The sequence below is a fragment of the Macaca fascicularis genome, chromosome 3, assembly GCF_037993035.2.
Source record: "Macaca fascicularis isolate 582-1 chromosome 3, T2T-MFA8v1.1".
Classification (NCBI taxonomy): domain Eukaryota; kingdom Metazoa; phylum Chordata; class Mammalia; order Primates; family Cercopithecidae; genus Macaca; species Macaca fascicularis.
In genome coordinates, this window is record NC_088377.1 from 170,240,975 (window position 1) to 170,258,393 (window position 17,419).

Below are 17,419 nucleotides of genomic sequence, written 5' to 3' on the forward strand. Positions count from 1 at the left end.
CGATGGAAATCATGCAACTTTATCCCCTGAGTACAAAAGAATGCAGGCCAATGTATCCTCTAAAGTGAGGGCCATTCTTCCCACCTATCCAAGGGAGGGATTGGTTCAGTAGGAATCCTGCTTGAAAGGATGGAGTGTGGGCTGGGCACAGTGGCTCACACCCGTAATCCTAGCTACTTGGGAGGCTGAGGTGGGAGAATCGCTTGAGCCCGGGAGGCAGAAGTTTCAGTGAGCTGAGATCGTGCCACTGCACTCCAGCCTGGGTGACAGAGTGAGACTCTTGTCTTAAAAAAAAAAAAAAAAAAAAAAGGATGGAGTGTGGAAGATTTCTCCAGGGTTACCATTTCTACTTCAAGCCAAGTGGTGAGGACTCATCTGCATATCTGTTGCCACTAGTGATTTTTTTGTGCACACTCCTAGAATTTTCTTTTTTCACTCATTCGTTCATTCCACGGACATGTGCTAAGTGATGACTGTGACAACAGTTGTGCTATGAGGATTAAGTGGGATTAATCTGGTAAAGTGCTTACACAAGGCTGGGCACACAGAAATGCCTGGGAATAGCCTGTATTGTCAGCAGTACTGCCAAGGATCAGACGTTGGGGGAGACCCAAAAGACCAATAAAACAGTATCTGCCCCCGTGGAGCTCTGAGCTCACAAAAGACCTCCCCTCCGGAAGTGAGCAAGAATCCAGGATGCGATGGATGTGTACAGGGATGGTGGAAGCACAAAAGACAGAGAGCCCAACCAAGCCCATCAGGGTCTCCTACGAGTCCCCAGTTTCTGAGGTGTGATCACCCCCCCTCACTCTCTTTGGGAACGTCCCAACCTAGGCCACCCTTAGGCTGCCAGCAGCTCCTTCCTGGGCAGCTTCCCTGGGTAGGATGTTCAGGGCAGGCTACCGTGGGGGAGGGAGTGTGGGTATTGACAGGATATAGTCCCCATTTCTGGTTTTTTAGAAAGTCTGGGTAGCAGTGTGTACTGCATTTAAAACAGTCTTAGGATTCAGATAAATGTGAATAAGCTGAATTTAGGCAAGTTAAAGCATTCTGATAAACATGAAGTATACGCTGAATTCAGGCAGTTGTTTATCTTACACTGAGGTGATACTGCTCTCACAAGGTTGCTGGAAGGTTAAATAAGATCTGTAAAGCAGGGAGCACCCTGCCTGGCCCACAACAAGCATTAAATGACAGCTTTCCTACTATGTATTTCTCTCCCCCTCGTGTTGCCATCATAACCCGTTTCCTTTGACAGCGCTTTACAGTTCTCAAGGTGCTTTCATATACATTGTCTCATGCGATCCTCACCCTGTAAGGTAGACAGGGTAGGTGTTACCTTCCCCAACCAGCAGATGAAGACACTGCGGATTTTAGCAAACATCACCTAGTCAAGAGCAAGCTGGGACAATCTTCTGGGTCCTCACCTGGGAGTCTAATGGGTTTGGAGAATGCTTTTCTGGTGGTCTGATCATGAGGTAAGAAAGAAAAGTAGCTCTCAACTGAGTGCAAGAGACCCCAGATGGGCTCACCAGCCCTAAGGGTCCTCAGGGAAATAGTGGTTCCTGGAGCCTGGCTTCTTCCCCAGCAGGACCTCCATGAACTCTGCTTGGGAGTCCTGGCGGGGTAACTGGCAGGTCAGGGGGAAGAATGGACCCTGCCTGTAGGCCCAGGCAGAGGAGCATCTGTGTGGCTCCGCAACGAGCTAGGGAGGAGCAGGAGAGAACTCAGGAGCAACGCCTGCTGGAGCGCAGCCGCCTGGGCCTGGAGCCAGCCTGGAAGTGGGAGGAGAGAGGCTCGTTCTAAGAACTACAGACTGCTTCTGTGGCTGCTGCTGATGTGGCAGGGGGAGCACATCTGGCAAGAGCTAATTGCCTGTGGCTCGTTGGTCTAGGGGTATGATTCTCGCTTAGGGTGCGAGAGGTCCCGGGTTCAAATCCCGGACGAGCCCTGCTTTTTCTGTCCGTTCTCCGCTGCCACATACATATACACCGCCTACCCCTTCTAGGGTGGAAGCAAAGAGATAGCCTCCTGGTGTGTGGCTAAAGGACCCTGAGGACAAGCTGGCAGTCAGTCGCCCCATTGCCCTGACCTATACTTACCCCATTATTTCCACTGGGGCCAAACTGAGCAGGAGGGGACTGGCAGAGCATCTGGCTGGCCTGCATTTTATTTGGCAGAAAGACAGCCTGTCAGAGACATCAGGACAAGGAGCGGGCTGGGCCAGAGCTGGAGGTCAGGATCAGGCAAGCTCTCAACATAAAACCCAAGCTATGAAATGCACTGGACTCAAAGTCCAAAAGCTAGGACGACAGTTACAGTTCTGAGTCTCGAAACTTACTTCTCAGAGTTGTTGGGAGGATGAAATCAGAAACTGTAATGCACCCTAGAGATGTAGGGATTGCTAGGAATCATGTTACACACAAAGAGAATCTAAATGGGAACTTCTGGCAACATGAAAGACTGGACTAAGGTAGCTATCCCTTCATCCAGTGCCCCCAAACACACACAGGGATGTTGGATAAAATGGAATTCAAAAATTAAAATGGTACAATCCCAACTTTTTTTTTAATAAAGGAAATTATCAGCTATCAGGATTAAAGAAGGAACGTAAAAAACAAACAAAAAAAGCCAGGCCAGTGGCTCATGCCTATAATTCCAGCACTTTGGGAGGCCAAGGCGGGTGGATCACCTGAGGTCAGGAGTTCGAGACCAGCATGACCAACAAGGCGAAACCCAATCTCTACTAAAAATACAAAAATTAGCTGGGCATGGTGGTATGCACCTGTAATCCCAGCTACTTGGGAAGCTGAGGCAGGAGAATCGCTTGAACCCAGGAGGCGGAGGTTGCAGTGAGCCAAGATGGCACCATTGCACTCCAGCCTGGGCAACAGAGCAGGACTCCATCGAAAGAAAGAAAGAGAGAGAGAGAGGGAGGGAGAGAGGGAGGGAGGGAGGAAGGGAGGGAGGGAGGAAGGAAGGAAAGAAGGAAGGAAGGAAGGAAGGAAGGAAGGAAGGAAGGAAGGAAGGAAGGAAGGAAGGAAGGAAGGAAGAAACAAAGGAAGGAAGGAAGGAAGGAAGGGCGGGCAGGCCAAAAAAAAATGGGGGCCGGGGAGAAGGATGTCACAATGGCCTATTGTTGATGTCACACACAGATAAGATAGACACCCAAGATCTGGAGCTGTGTCTCAATGCTTCCAGCTGTAGGATACGTGGCCTCACCTGCCAGAGGCAAGGAGCCAAAGCTGAAACCCCTTCATAAAGCTCAGAATATAAAAGATCCATCTTGTTCGTCAAAAGAAGATTAAAGGCTGAGCACAGTGGCTCACACCTGCTATCCCAACATTTTGGGAGGCTGAGGCGGGGTGCTCACTTGAGCCTACGAGTTTGATACCAGCCTGGGCAACACAGCAAAACCCCTTCTCTACAAAAAAATAAATTTAAAAATTAGCCAGGTGTGGTGGTGTGCACTGCAGTCCCAGCTACTTCAGAGGCTGAGGTGGGAGCATCACTTGAACCTGGGAGGTTGAGGCCACAATAAGCCATGATCACATCACTGCACTCCAGCCTGGGCAACACAGCCAGACCCTGTCTCTGAAAAGAAAGAAAAAGAAAAGAAAAGTGGACTAAAAACCAGCAAGGAAGCAGAGAAAAGGGGTGGAAATACAAGTCAACCCTGAGAAATTGATGTTCTAAGTCTGACCAAGTATTGTATCTGGATTTCTGTTTTCATGGTGCTGAATCCAAGCGAGAAATTAAATATAAACTTGGTTTATGACGCTTGAAATCCTTAGGAATACCACACAGCCACACAGAAGCAAAAAGAGTTCTATAAGACTATTTTCATATAACAAGGGCATATAGGACTCCCACCAAAACCAGCCAACCAACCAACCCATCAAAATTACAAAAACCCAAAATGTGCTGAAGAAGAGCTCACAATAAAAATTATGGACGTGTATAATATTAAATATTACAAACTTTCCCTGCTTTTCCCTCTGTCCAGAGAGATACAGAATGCTTTAAGTGCTCTGTGACCCAGCCAGCTGAAATGTTTTTCGCTGTAGGCTTGAACCCAAGCTAGGGCCTTGAACATTCACAGGCACTGATAAAGGTGTTTAGGTTGTTGCTGAAAACACTGAAGGACAAACCATGTTGCTAAACATATAGAAGCTAGCCCTGTCCCCAGTCAAATTCCTGAAACCCTCATTTAAACTTCATAACCCAGCTCCCTCATTGTGGACACACCTAGGTAGAACATCCCTTATCTTGCTCTCTGCCTTGAGGATCCACGGCAGCTCACTTTGTATGTACATTCCCCTAATAAATGCTTTGGACCAATCCCCTGATGTTTACCACTTGGTGTTTTTGGAATCTCAACCAGCCCCGTTTCAGAACAGTTTGGGGCACTCCCTTGTGGAATTACTGCTTTTGGGGTGATTCTAGCCACAGGTTCAGCTGAGAAGAAACAAAACTAGACAAGGAAGCAATTCATCATAAGGAAGGGTTGGTGGACACTGCAAACAGGAGAGCACTCCAAGAACTATACATGATAGAACAACATGAAAAACATTATATAATAAATATATGTAGAAGAATTAAAGACAAGAAAATAAACCATAGGAAAAAAAATCAAATACCACATGAAGAAATGAAAGACATAACCACTGAAATTAACGACTCTTAGCACCGGAAAATTATACTTAATAACAAAGAAGACATTAAAGACTCAGTGATGCATTAAACAGGAGATTATTAGACTCAGGCAAAGAGAGAATAAGTGAACTGGAAAAGAGAGCTGATGAAATCATTCAAAATCTGAAAAAGTCGGAAAGTGATAAGATAGAAAATATGAAAGAATAGCTAAAAAAACATGAGTGAAAGAATGAGACAGACTAACATATATCTAATAGGAGTTCCTGAATGTGACTGAGAGAATGGGGAAAATATAATATTCCAATAGATAATGGTTGAGAATTTTAATGGAAGAAAGACACAGTCCTCAGGTTGAAGAGTCCTGAGCTCTGAAACACACTGTGGAGAAACTGCAGGATATTGAAGAAAGAGAAAAGTCTTTTTTTTTTTTTTTTTTTTTGAGACAGGGTCTCACTCTATTGCCCAGGCTAGATTGTGGTAGTGTGATCATAGCTCACTGAAGCCTCAAACTCCTAGGCCCAAGCAATTCTTCCACCTCAGCCTCCTAAGCAGGTAGAACTACAAATGTGTGCCGTCACGTCTAGCTAATTATTTGTTTATTTATTTTGAGATGGAGTCTTGCTTTGTTGCCCAGGCTGGAGTTATTTTTTTATTGTTATAGAGACAGAGTCTTGCCATGTTGCCCAGGCTGATCTCAAACTCCTGGGCTCCAGCCATCTTCCCAAGGCACTAGGATTATAGGCATGAGCCACCATACCTGAGAAAAACCTTAAAACAACCGGAAAGAAAAATGCCTGTCTGCCTACAAAGATAACAATTATATTTGCAGCTCACTTCTAGCAACAGGATATTGATTATAGGGGGAAAAAAAATGGAAAACAAAATATTATAGAAAAGACTTATTTTTTCAACCAGGTATGGTGGCTCATGCCTGTAATCCCAGCACTTTGGGAGGCCAAGGTGGGTGGATCACCTGAGGTCATGAGTTCAAGACCAGACTGGCCAACATGGTGAAACCCTGTCTCTACTAAAAATACAAAAATTAGCCAGGTGTGGTGGCACCCACCTGTAATCCCAGCTACTTGGGAGGCTGAGACTGAAGAATCGCTTGAACCCAGGAGGCAGAGGTTGCAGTGAGCTGAGATCACGCCACTGCACTCCAATCTGGGTGACAGAGCGAGACACCTCAAAAAAAAAAAAAAAAGAAAGAAAGAAAGAAAAGAAAAGACGTATTGTTTTTAATTATAGAGAAAAATTTTGTCACTTACTAGCAGCAAAAGATTATAGGGAAAAACATCTTCAAAAGGCTAAGAGAAAATAACTGTCACCTAGAATTTGATGCCTACCAAATTTCCATTAAAAGGGCATGAAATAAAGACATTTTAAGATATTAACTGGGAATGCTGACCCCTCAAAGACTACACTGAAATGTCACAAAGGGTAGATTTTATAAGAGGGAAATGGAAATAAGAAGGAACGGTGAGCAGAGAAATTTATAAATATGTTAGTAGATCTAATCAAGCCTTGAGACAGATGATGATGATGATGATAAAGATGGTGGTGGTGGTGATAATGGTGAGGAGGATGATTCCTGGGGTTAGAAAGAAGGGGAAACTAAAATACTAGATAGAAATATGGGAGATGGTGGGGAAAGAAGAACAGAGTTAACATGTTCTAAGATCTTTCTATTACTCAGAAAAGTATAGTGATATTGATTCACCGTAGACCTAAGTAAGAATGTTTAGAAATATATAAAGAGGTAATCACTAAAAGAGTAGAAATAGAATGTGTAACTTCCAAATAAGGGGGGCCAGAGGATAAATAAAATAAAGCCACTGTTAGTGGTGTTTAAATTGGTCTAACTATATTATAGAGCAATTTGGCAATGGCTAGTGAAATTTAAGATGCACCTACCTATGACCCAGAAATTCTACTTCTAGGTATCCATCCTAGGAGAACTCATGAAATTGTCAAGTGCAGCATTGTTTTTAATATGGAAAACTGGAAACAGTCAAAATGTCAATTAGCAGAAAAATGGATAAATTGCAGTGTATTCAAACAATGAAACAGTATTCAGTAGTTAAAATTCATAAACTGGAGCTATATGAAACAACATGGATAAATTAAAAAAAAAAAAGAGTTTGCAGAAGAATGCGTACAATATAACACTATTTAGATAAATTCCTAAAACACACAAGTCACAATTATGTATTGTTGGTAGATACATTCGTAAAAGGTAAAACATACATACAGGTAAAACTGGAAAACCATAAATAGAGGGCTACCTCGAATCAAACATGGCAAGATCTGACTGGTTGTAGGATTTCAGCTCTGTGTGCATGGGTTATTTGTTACGTTATTCTGTTTACCATACTTTTTGCATGTTTCAAATACTCATATTTTTTTTCTTTTTAATGAAAGGATCTAGGCATTTAGAAATAAGGGTAAAGGGGGATAAATGGCTACATCAGTCCTCAAAGAGGATGATCTCCTGGGATGAGATTAGGAGGGAGGCTGAGCCCTGAGTCCAGGGATTACAGGGATTAATTCAGATCATCCCCCTAGGTTGATCACCTTGCTGACATGCCCACCACTCCTGGCCCCTCAGAGATGCATTTCTGGACCACAGCCCACCTCCCTCATAGCTCTTAAGCTCTTTTCTCCCGCCTTTTAACTGCCCCCCTCCCTCAACCCGGTACTGGTCTGGCCAGGGTTTGACCAAGTTTGGCTCCTGAAAATAGACTGGTTCAGGTGTCCCTTGAATGTTCTCCCAAATCAAGGGTGAAAGGTGACCTGCATGCCAGAAGCCAGGGAGAGATTAGTCTTAATACTCAGGATCAGAGCTCCCTGAGGAGAGCTTGAACCTTGGATGTCACCGTCGACAATTTCCCTGCTGTGCCTCCCTCCATTCACCAAGAGGTCAGCAGTCAAGGCCAACTGCTAACGTGACCCTGCTGGCGGAGGCAGAACCATGAGGAGCTGCGCTGGGCAGAAAGGACAGCCAGTAAGCTTCCAGAACTAGTCTTTGCCAGTTCCCGGAGCACTGCATCCCTCAAGCCCCCAGTGCAGCTCCTTTCTACCACCCCTGACAAATGCTCTGCTCCCCAAATCTGGACAGCCTTGGTGTCTGCATGCAGTAAACCCTCTGCAGAAGGGGTCTGGGTGGGCTTATTCAACTTTCCCCACAACTGTGTCACCTTGGCCACAGGATCTGGAGTAGAATCCTGTCATCTGGGAAGCAAAGGAAACATCCTTGATCTCTGCTCATTGTCTCTCTGCTGAGATAATGAGAGAGGCAGAGGAAGAAAAAAGGAGCAAGGAGTGGGGGGAGGGAGAGAGACTTATAGACAACATCATCATGAATAGGCAACATTTAACACCACAAATATGAAATCATGTTAGATGATAAGATAGGGCATTAACTGGGTCTCTGGGAGATCGACCTTTAACTCATTTATCCTGTGTCAGAAACTCGGTCAGATGCTGGAGATACAAAGATAACTGAGATCCCCATAACATTCAAGAAACTGGGCAGAGCCTGGACAACCCAGAGGTCCTGGTGCTGTTACAGACAGACAGACAGGGACGAGCACCACAGAAGCGCCTAGTAGGGCAGGGATGGGGTACCAGTCAGAGAAGGCCACCTGGAGGTGACCCCCAGCTGAAAAGTAGGGGAAGTCCAAGCAAAAAAGGGCTTCCTTCCCGTGGAACAGGAATGGCTTGTGGACGTGGAAGCCTGTGGGATGTCAGAGGCATTTGAGCCAGAGCAACTCCATCTTGAATAGGAGCTGGGTAAAATGAGGCTGAGACCTACTGGGCTGCATTCCCAGACGTTTAAGGAATTCTAAGTCACAGGATGAGATAGGAGGTTGGCACAAGACACAGGCCATAAAGACCTTGATGATAAAACAGCTTGCAATAAAGAAGCCAGCCAAAATCCACCAAAACCAAGATGGCAGTGAGAGTGACCTCTGGTCATCCTCACTGCTACACTCCTACCAGTGCCATGACAGTTTACGAATGCCATGGCAACGGCAGGAAGTTACCCTACATTGTCTAAAATGGGGCGGCATGAATAATCCACCCCTTGTTTAGCATATCATCAAGAAATAACCATAAAAATGGGCAAACAGCCGCCCTTGGGGCTGCTCTGTCTATGGAGTAGCCATTCTTTATTCCTTTGCTTTCCTAATAAACTTGCTTTTACCTTATTCTACGGACTTGCCCTGAATTCTTTCTTGCGTGAGATTCAAGAACCCTCTCCTGAGGTCTGGATCCGGACCCCTTTCCTGCAGCGGGGGGAACGCAGACAATGTGAGTGAATGTGCTAGAGAAGGGATCTGCGTGTGTCCCTGGCTTAGGAATCTCCCAGCCATTTCCTGGATGTGCTGGGGAGCCCCTGTTGCGAACTGTACCCACTTCTATCCTTGCTGAGACCTGCCGAGATGTGAGAACTGCCTCTTCAAAAGCCGGCACCCAGTGGACATAGCTTGAATAAAAGAATGGTGGAAGACGTGAAATAAGCCCCCTGGGCTTCCAAATCTCCCTTCCACGAGAGTGAACATCAGTCGTGCCCACTCTCGCGGGCTACAGTGGGGGCGTGGCTCACAGCCCACCTGGTGTGGGAACGGAAGGGAAGGCAGGGCGGAGGAGAGGGGGTCTTCGGGCCCTGAGGCTTGGTGGGGCCACCGGAGGGCCCCCCTAAGAGGGTCCCTGGCCCTGGTTCGGTAGGGGGTCGCGGAAAGCGGAAAGGTCAGGGCCCTGCCGTTCGCCCATCCGGGCCTCGACTTCCCTCCTCCGGCCCTCAGGCTGCCGAGGGGCCACCGGGCAGGGCTGAGCAGGGCCTGAGGCCGGAGTCCGCGCCGACTGCTTGGTGGGGGCGCCGGCCGGGCGGGGGAGGGAAGGAGGGAGGGGCGCGCGTGTCTGCGCGCTTGGAGGAAACAGTCCCACCTCGTCCTTTGCTGTCCCCATTGCTGAGCATGACTGGGCCCTGACACCTGGTGCAGAAGGGTCCCTGCGCACAGCAGATCCCGGGGGGATCCGCTGCCAGAACCAGGGGATCTCGCTCCTCCCTCTTGGGACAGCCTTAAGCCTAGGAGCTCCTGACACTGTCCGGGCCCCGCAGCTCCCCACGCTCCCTCGGGGAGAGACTTGGGGCGTATCTGGGGTCGCGCTCACCCTCCCAAGCCGCCCCCTGCACCGGCTCGGAGCTCCCGAGTGCTGGGAGGGCTTCCGGGCGGCGGCGAGCGGCGGGGGGCGGTGTCAGGAGGCCCGGCCAGGCCCCGCCCCCTCTCCCGCCCCCCCCCATTCCTGCGCACCCGGCTCGGGTCCCCGGGCTCGCGGCTGCGGCTTCTGCTCGGGGAGGCGTAAGGCGGCGGCGGGAGCGGTCATGGAGGCGGGCGCCGGAGCCGGCGCGGGAGCCGCGGGCTGGAGCTGCCCGGGACCAGGTCAGAGCCGCCCCTCCCTCACCTCTCCACCGCCCCTCCTTTCTCTCCTCCATCCCTCCTCCCTCCAGACCCCCAGGTGCTCCTGGCCTCCGCGGCTCCCCCTTCTCTGCCCAGAGTCTTCCTCCCTCCATCCTGGCCTCCACCGGGGCCCGGTCTCCATCTTTCCGGCCTGGGGCTGGGGCTTCAGCGCACCGGCCGCATCCTGTCTGGTGGTCCCTCCCCAGCGCGTCTCTCCACTCCAGTCCAACGGTGCTTCCAGCCTTCGGGGCTCCAGACCCCGCACCTCCTGCAGCCCCGGAGATTCCTGAGCGCGGGGCGAGGGTGGGGTGGGCAAGGTCCAGCGAGAGAATGAGAGGGGAGGGGAGGGGAGCGGTCGCTGCCCTACCCCTTCCCACACGCCCCCCACTCCTCCCTCCCTCCGTAGGCCACCTCACCCTTTCAGCCTCTTCTTCACTGGCTCCCGCCCTCTTTCTGTCTTGCCCCTCTCCTCCCTGTCTCCCTGGACTAAATACGCACACCCCCTCTTTCTGTGCAAGCAAGAGGGGCCTGGAACAGGGGGTTCTGAGGAGGCTGGGCGTCAGGACTGGGGTCTCCGCAGGCAGAGCATGAGAGGTGGTGGAGAGAGAGAGGAGTCGCAGAGACGGGAGAGTGAGTCAGGCACCTCCACTGGGATTACAGATCCCAGAGCCCCGAGGAGCTGGAAGGCATGTCCCCTTCTTTGCACCCCAGCCCGCAGCCAGTCCCCCATCCCCCAGCCCTTCCTTTCTCCGTGCTCTCAGGACCCACAGTGACCACTCTAGGCTCCTATGAGGCCTCTGAGGGCTGTGAGAGGAAGAAGGGCCAACGCTGGGGCTCCCTGGAACGACGAGGGATGCAAGCTATGGAGGGTGAGTTTTCCCAAAAGGCTTCTTTCTTTCCCTTCCCCTCCTCCCTTAATTCCCTTTCTTCCTCCCTTTGACCCCCAGGCCTCTAAGCCGGGACACAGCCCTTCCCTCAGTTCATCTTAGCCCCTCTTCCTGCAGCTCAGAGCGCCAGCCCTTCCCAGGGCTCAGGCTTTGACGGAAGTTTAGGGTGCATCCCTTCGGGACCCCAGTCAACCCCCAGCTAACCAGGTTGTGTGTCCCAAGGGAGCTGCCAGACAGAGAAAGAGGCCTGGTTGGACAGAGCTTTGAAGCAGCCTTTCAGCAGGGGGTTTGTCCTCACTGCCTGCCGACCCAGATCCCAAGCTGTCTCTTATTATAAAAAGCCAGGAACCGGGCATGTGAATTGTCTTTCTGGGGCCACCACCATTAACTTCGAATGGAAGCCTGTGGCTTTGGTTCTCTAGGATACCTTACTGCCTGAAAGAGATTGCCTGGGAGGGGGCGTGTGAGGCCATCCTCCCAACACACGTGTATCCCCACCACACCCATGTGACTTGGCAGTTGCTGCCAACACCAGGCCCCTGGAAGGACGCTGGTCCATTTTCCAGGACTTTCTGTGAAGTATTGCACGTTGCACATTCAGTATGGGCAAACCTGCTCCCCCTAAGAGGGACAGATGGCACAAGGGGTCCCAGACGAACCTAGGGCTGCTGATGTTAGATAAAGTAAGACCAGAGATTCAGAATTTTAAAACAAAGCAAACAATCATCATCCAGACAACATTTTGCTATTTATAGGGACTGCATTGCAGTAAAGGAGCGGGTGCTCACAACCAGAGGCTGGGGGCCAGCACCAAACCCCAGTTTTTTTAATGCATTAAAATAGCAGGCTTTCTTTTACACACAAGTACAGCCTAAAACTTCCCCTGAAAGCTGCTTTGTGGTCAGCAGAGTAGGAGGGGCTTCATATGGCTCAGCTAGGGGAGAGGAGACTTTGTGACATGCAGCAGGGAAAAACAAGGTGGACCTTGTAGAAAATTTCAAACAGGTATTTAATAATATACATTTGAAAGGGCACCAGCGTTTATCCAATGAAACCTCTACAATCAGATATTTTCTTTCTCTACCTGCTGACGGGCAATGCTTTCTTATTACGGAAAGGCTGATTTTTCACAAGCCACCTGGATAGTGTTTTGTTTGGTTGTTTTTGTTTGTTTGTTTGTTTGAGATGGAGTCTCACTTTGTCGCCCAGGCTGGAGTGCAGTGGCTCGAACTCGCCTCCCTGCAACCTCCACTTCCCATTTTCAAATGATTCTCCTTCCTCAGCCTCCCAAGTAGCTGGGATTATAGGCATGTACTACCACGCCCAGGTAATTTTTTTATATTTTTAGTAGAGATGGGGTTTCACCATGTTGACCAGGCTGGTTTGGAAGTCCTGGCCTCAAGTGATCCACCCACCTCAGCCTCCCAAAGTGCTAGGATTACAGGCATGAGCCAGCATTCCCGGCCAGTTTTGTTTTGTTTTGTTTTGTTTTTGTTTTTAACTTTTGAGAAATCTCCAAACTGTAACTGTTACCCCATTTGACCGAAAGATCCACTCACTGTCTCCTTTCTTGACTACTTGTCCTGCTACTCAGAGGCCAGCCTAGAAGAAGCAGGTAATCCTGTGCAAGTGTCTCATGCTGAGCGGGCACCAGCCTGCCCACAGGCATTGGTGGGAGGCTACCATGTGCAACATTGGTCCAGGAAGGGCCTGGGAGGTGGAGGGGCTGCCTCTCAACTTGACCCTCACACCTGAGGATTCATCTTGAGTATAGGTCTTGCCCAGAGGCACCTTGGGGGATACCAGGTGGCACTAGTATATTATCTCTGCCCTGGGATAGTGAGTTTGAGGGCCCTGGAAGGACTGCGGAAAGGAAGTTGGTGCTGACTCCCTGGTGGGATGGCTGTCTCTCCTAGGGGAGGTGTTACTCCCAGCTCTCTATGAAGAGGAAGAAGAAGAAGAAGAGGAGGAAGAAGAGGTGGAAGAAGAAGAAGAGCAAGTGCAGAAAGGTGGCAGTGTTGGCTCTCTGTCAGTCAACAAGCACCGGGGACTGAGCCTCACGGAGACAGAGCTGGAGGAGCTGCGGGCTCAGGTGCTGCAGCTGGTGGCAGAACTGGAGGAGACCCGGGAACTGGCAGGGCAGCATGAGGACGACTCCCTGGAGCTACAGGGTAAGTGGCTGGGCCAGGGCCCAGTGCCCGGGCCCAGAGGCTCTGCACTCCCCTGGATCCGAGCTTGACACTGGTGCCCCTCTCCCTGCAGGGCTCCTGGAGGATGAACGGCTAGCCAGCGCCCAGCAGGCAGAGGTGTTCACCAAGCAGATTCAGCAGCTCCAAGGTAATTCCCAGGGCTTGGACTGGAGGGAGGTGGCCATCCAAGTGGTCACCTAAGTACTTTTTTCCTGAGGGTTTGACTGAAGCATAGCAGATAAAAATAACCAAATTCAGTAATTTCACCTCATTTTCCTCTACTAGTCTCACGCTTTTCCGCTCCTTGTCTCTCCATCCTCCTCTGTCCCCAGTTTTCTTTCTTTAAACCTCCACCTGGCTCTTCTGTCCTCTCCTTCCATTTCTTGACCTCCTTGTCACCTCCTGTCTCTGGTGGGCTCTTTCCTCTTGCCCCTTCAGCCTCCTCCTTCATACTGCATCCCTGTCCCTTTGTTCTCCTGGTCAGTGCCAGGGGTGGGTGATCCAAGTTGAATTCCAAGCCAGATTCCTTTTTTGGTTCCTCCAAGGACAGCATGGGAAAGCATGAAGCCAATGAGACGTGACTGGCGGGGCCTCTCTGCACCTGTTAAGGGAGGCAGATGAGAGCACTTCTCTTGCTGCCTGGGACCTGAGCTTGTGGCCCCTAAATCCCTTTTTGCCAACACCCACGTCCCTTTGTCTCTGGAAAGCAGCAAGGCAGGTGTCCCACATTCCACCGCACCACCAAATAAAGAGGCAGCTTTTGTTACTTTTGTGGGCTTCCGGAAGGTTTAGGGGAGCTGCCCTAGAAAACGGCAGGGACTCTGGGGAGAACTGAGATCAAGCCAAAAGAAAAGTATAAATGGAGAAAAAAAAGGAAGGCCGGGAAGCAGGCCTGGACAGTAGCAAGCAGAGGTGTGAGAGGGGGAGGAAAGGAGACGGGGACAGAAAATGTAAGCAAAGGTAGATACAGGAAGGGTGGTCAATGAAGGGGCTTGCAGAGGAGGAAAGTGGCAGGAAACGTGTCACACAGGGAAGAGTGTGGGCACTGGTCTGGGATGACCTAGATTCCTGGGCCCAGCTCTACCACTTACAAATTGTGTGATCTTGGGCAAGTCACTTATCTTTCTGAGATGTCATTTCTTATCTGTAAAATGGGACTAATTTATTTATCACCTACTTATGAGGTGCCTTTATACTTGGAGGACCAGCTATAAATGAGACAGACCACATCCCTGCCCTAATGAAGAGTACATTCTAATGGAGAGAGGCAGAAAATAAACAACACAAGTTCAGGTGGCAATAAATGCTATGAACACGACATAATAATATGATATAGAGAGGAGATGGGATGGGAGTTTATTTTATTTTATTTTGAGACATAGTCTCACTCTGTTGCCCAGGCTGGAGTACAATGGCACAATCTCGGCTCACTTCAACCTCCGCCTCCCGGGTTCAAGCGATTCTCGTGCCTCAGCCTCCCGAGTAGCTGAGATTACAGGCATGTGCCACCACACCTGGCTAATTATTGTATTTTCAGTAGAGATGGAGTTTCACCATGTTGGCCAGGCTGGTCTTGAAGGGAGTTTATTTTAGATATGGCAGTTAGGAAAGTCATCTTTGAGAAGTTGACATTTGAGCTAAGACCTGAATAATGAAAAGGATCCAGCCATCCAAGATCTGAGGGAGGAGCGTACCAGGCAGAAGCAACAGCAACTGCAGAGGCCCAGAGGTGAGAATGAGCTTCATTTGTTTGAGCGATAGAATAGAGGCCACTGTGTTTGCAGCAAAGTGCATGTGGAGGACCCTGGTAAGAGAATGTTCTGAGGCAGGCAGAGGCCAGATTACAATGGATCTTATAGGCCAGCCAAGAGGCTTGGCTTTCATGTAAGTGTGGTGGAAAGCCAGGAGAGGGTCTTAGCCAGGACTGGGATGATACGATCTGCTTTACATTTTTAAAAGAGAACTTGGCCACTAAGTGGAAACACTTAGGATGGAGGGAAGGGACTCAGAACAGTGAGTCCTGTCAGCAAGTTACTGCAATAGTCCAGTCAAGAGATGATGGTTGCTTGAGTTAGGGCTGTAGAAATGGAGATGATTCAGAATATATTTTGAAGGTGAAGCCCTCGGGATATGCTAATGAATTGGATCAGGGGACAACAGAGACATCAAAGATGACTTTGCCTTGAGAAAATTGATGGAAGGTGGTGATGTTTATTGAATTGGGAAAGACTTGGCAAGGGGTAAGTTTTGGGGGTAGGGGAGCCATTTAAGACATGTTTTCTACTGTTGAGTTTGAAGTAACTGTGGACATCCAAGTGAATATATTGAGGCAGTTGGATATATAAAGGCGGAACCAGGGAGAAAACAGGGCCGGAGATGTAAATTTGGAGTCATTAGCATATAATTGGCATTCGAATCCATGGGAAGTAATGGTGCAGTCACATGGAGAGACACCAGAAGAGGAGAAAGGGTCCAGTCCCAGAGACACTCCAGTATTTAGAGGTCCAATATAGGAAGACAAATGAACAAAAGAGTAAAGTGAGAGGAACTCCTGGAGCATGTCATGCCCTGGAAGCCAGAGCAGAAAGTGCTTCAAGGAGACAATGATCCACTGTGTCAGGTTGCTAAGTCAAGTGAGATGGTCTTGGATTTGGCAAGAGGGAGGACCCAGAGACATCTCAGTGCATGGAGGCACCGATTGGATTAGGTTTAGAGAGGACATGGGAGATGAAATGGAAAAGGTGAGTACCGGTAACTCCAGTAGTCATTTTGAAGAGAAGCAGAGAAGTAAGGGAAATAGGGTCGAAAGATTACTTCTTTTCTTTTTTCAAAGGTAGGAAATGCTAGATCATGTATAATGAAAGAAAAGATCCAGTACAAAAAAAGGCCTTTGCCTGGAGAAGGGACATTCTTCCATTCGAACTGGCGAAAAGTCAGGATTGAAGCACAGATGTAGCAGGAACTACCTGGGAAAATAGGGTTCTACAGCGCTTCCCTCCTCCGTAGGATGTTTCGTTTCTTTTGAGATGGAGTCTTGCTCTGTCACCCAGGCTGGGGTGCAGTGGTGAGATCTTGGCTCACTGCAACTTCCGCCTCCTGGGTTCAGGAGGCCTGGCTAATTTTTCGTATTTTTAGTAGAAATGGGGTTTCACCATCTTGGCCAGGCTGGTCTTGAACTTCTGACCTCGTGATCCGCCCCGCCTCGGCTTCCCAAAGTACTGGGATTACAGGCGTGAGCCACCACGCCCAGTCCTCAGTAGAGTGCTTTCTAGGGTGAGATCCCTCACGGCCCTGCGGGAGAGACCGAGGCTGCCCTCGCGCACGCGCGTCACCCGTTTCCGCCTGGACGGGGCGCGCGCGGCCTTAGAGGCAGCTGCTGTTCGGAGGCCGTTCCGGCCGCCACAGCCCCTCCGGGGCCGGGACCGGCCAGCGGCTGGGTGGCCCCCCAGGGACACTGCTCTGGGGGGGCGGCGAGATGGAGGCTATAACCAGTGAGTGAGAATCCACTTTTCTGCCCGCAGCCCGACTCCTCGGCCCTTGACCTCTCCCCGACGGTCCCAGCCCCATACTCAACGGGCGCCAGCGCCTCGGAACCCGGGGAACCCTGGCTGGCCTCTTCAACTCCCGGGCGCTCCCGGAGTAGCTCTGCCCCCAGGCCTTGAGTCCTGCCCCGGGCGACTCTAGGTGACTCTGCACCTTCTGTTCCCAGTGGATCTGAGAATTTTTATTTTTATTTTTATTTTTATTTTGAGACTGAGTTCCGCCCTGTGGCCCAGGCTGCACTGCAATGGTGTGATCTCGGCGCACTGCAACCTCCGCCTCCTGAGATGAAGTGATTCTGCTGCCTAAGCCTCGCCAGCAGCTGGGACTACAGATGCCCACCACCACACCCGGCTAATTTTTGTATATTTAGTAGAGACAGGGTGCCGCCATTTTGGCCAGGCTGGTCTCGACCTCCTGACCTCAAGTGATCCACCCACCTCAGCCTCCCAAAGTGCTGGGATTAAAGGTGTGAGCCACCGTGTTTGACCGAGAATGCCATTTTTTTTAGGGCCAGAAGCACCTAAGGGAGAGTTGAACCCTAACATCAAAAGCATATTAGGGAAGTGGAGGTTGGTCTGTTTCTCCAGAAGGCCCACCCCAGATTCTAGGGCCTTTATCCTAATGGCCAGTTTCCTTGTGTGTCTCCCTAGCTAGACCGACTTCACTGTGCTGTTCAGTA

General features: G+C 49.8%; 1 protein-coding gene and 1 non-coding gene across 24 annotated transcripts in view; both read left to right on the forward strand.

Moving 5' to 3' along the window:
- The first annotated feature begins 1,879 nt into the window (after window positions 1-1,879).
- On the forward strand, window positions 1,880-1,951 carry TRNAP-AGG (transfer RNA proline (anticodon AGG)). The gene has a single exon. It is a non-coding gene; the product is annotated as a tRNA-Pro (tRNA).
- Window positions 1,952-10,014: 8,063 nt separating this feature from the next.
- Window positions 10,015-17,419, forward strand: part of CCDC136 (coiled-coil domain containing 136) — a 31,211-nt gene continuing 23,806 nt past the window's right edge. For all 23 annotated transcript variants that reach the window (XM_015448010.3, XM_015448008.3, XM_045388421.2 and 20 more), the window contains exons 1-4: window positions 10,015-10,103; window positions 10,883-10,990; window positions 12,925-13,179; window positions 13,271-13,345. In XM_015448010.3, the coding sequence (XP_015303496.1) occupies window positions 10,046-10,103; window positions 10,883-10,990; window positions 12,925-13,179; window positions 13,271-13,345 (496 nt within the window). In that variant the 5' untranslated portion in view covers window positions 10,015-10,045. The remainder of the gene's footprint in view (window positions 10,104-10,882; window positions 10,991-12,924; window positions 13,180-13,270; window positions 13,346-17,419) is intronic.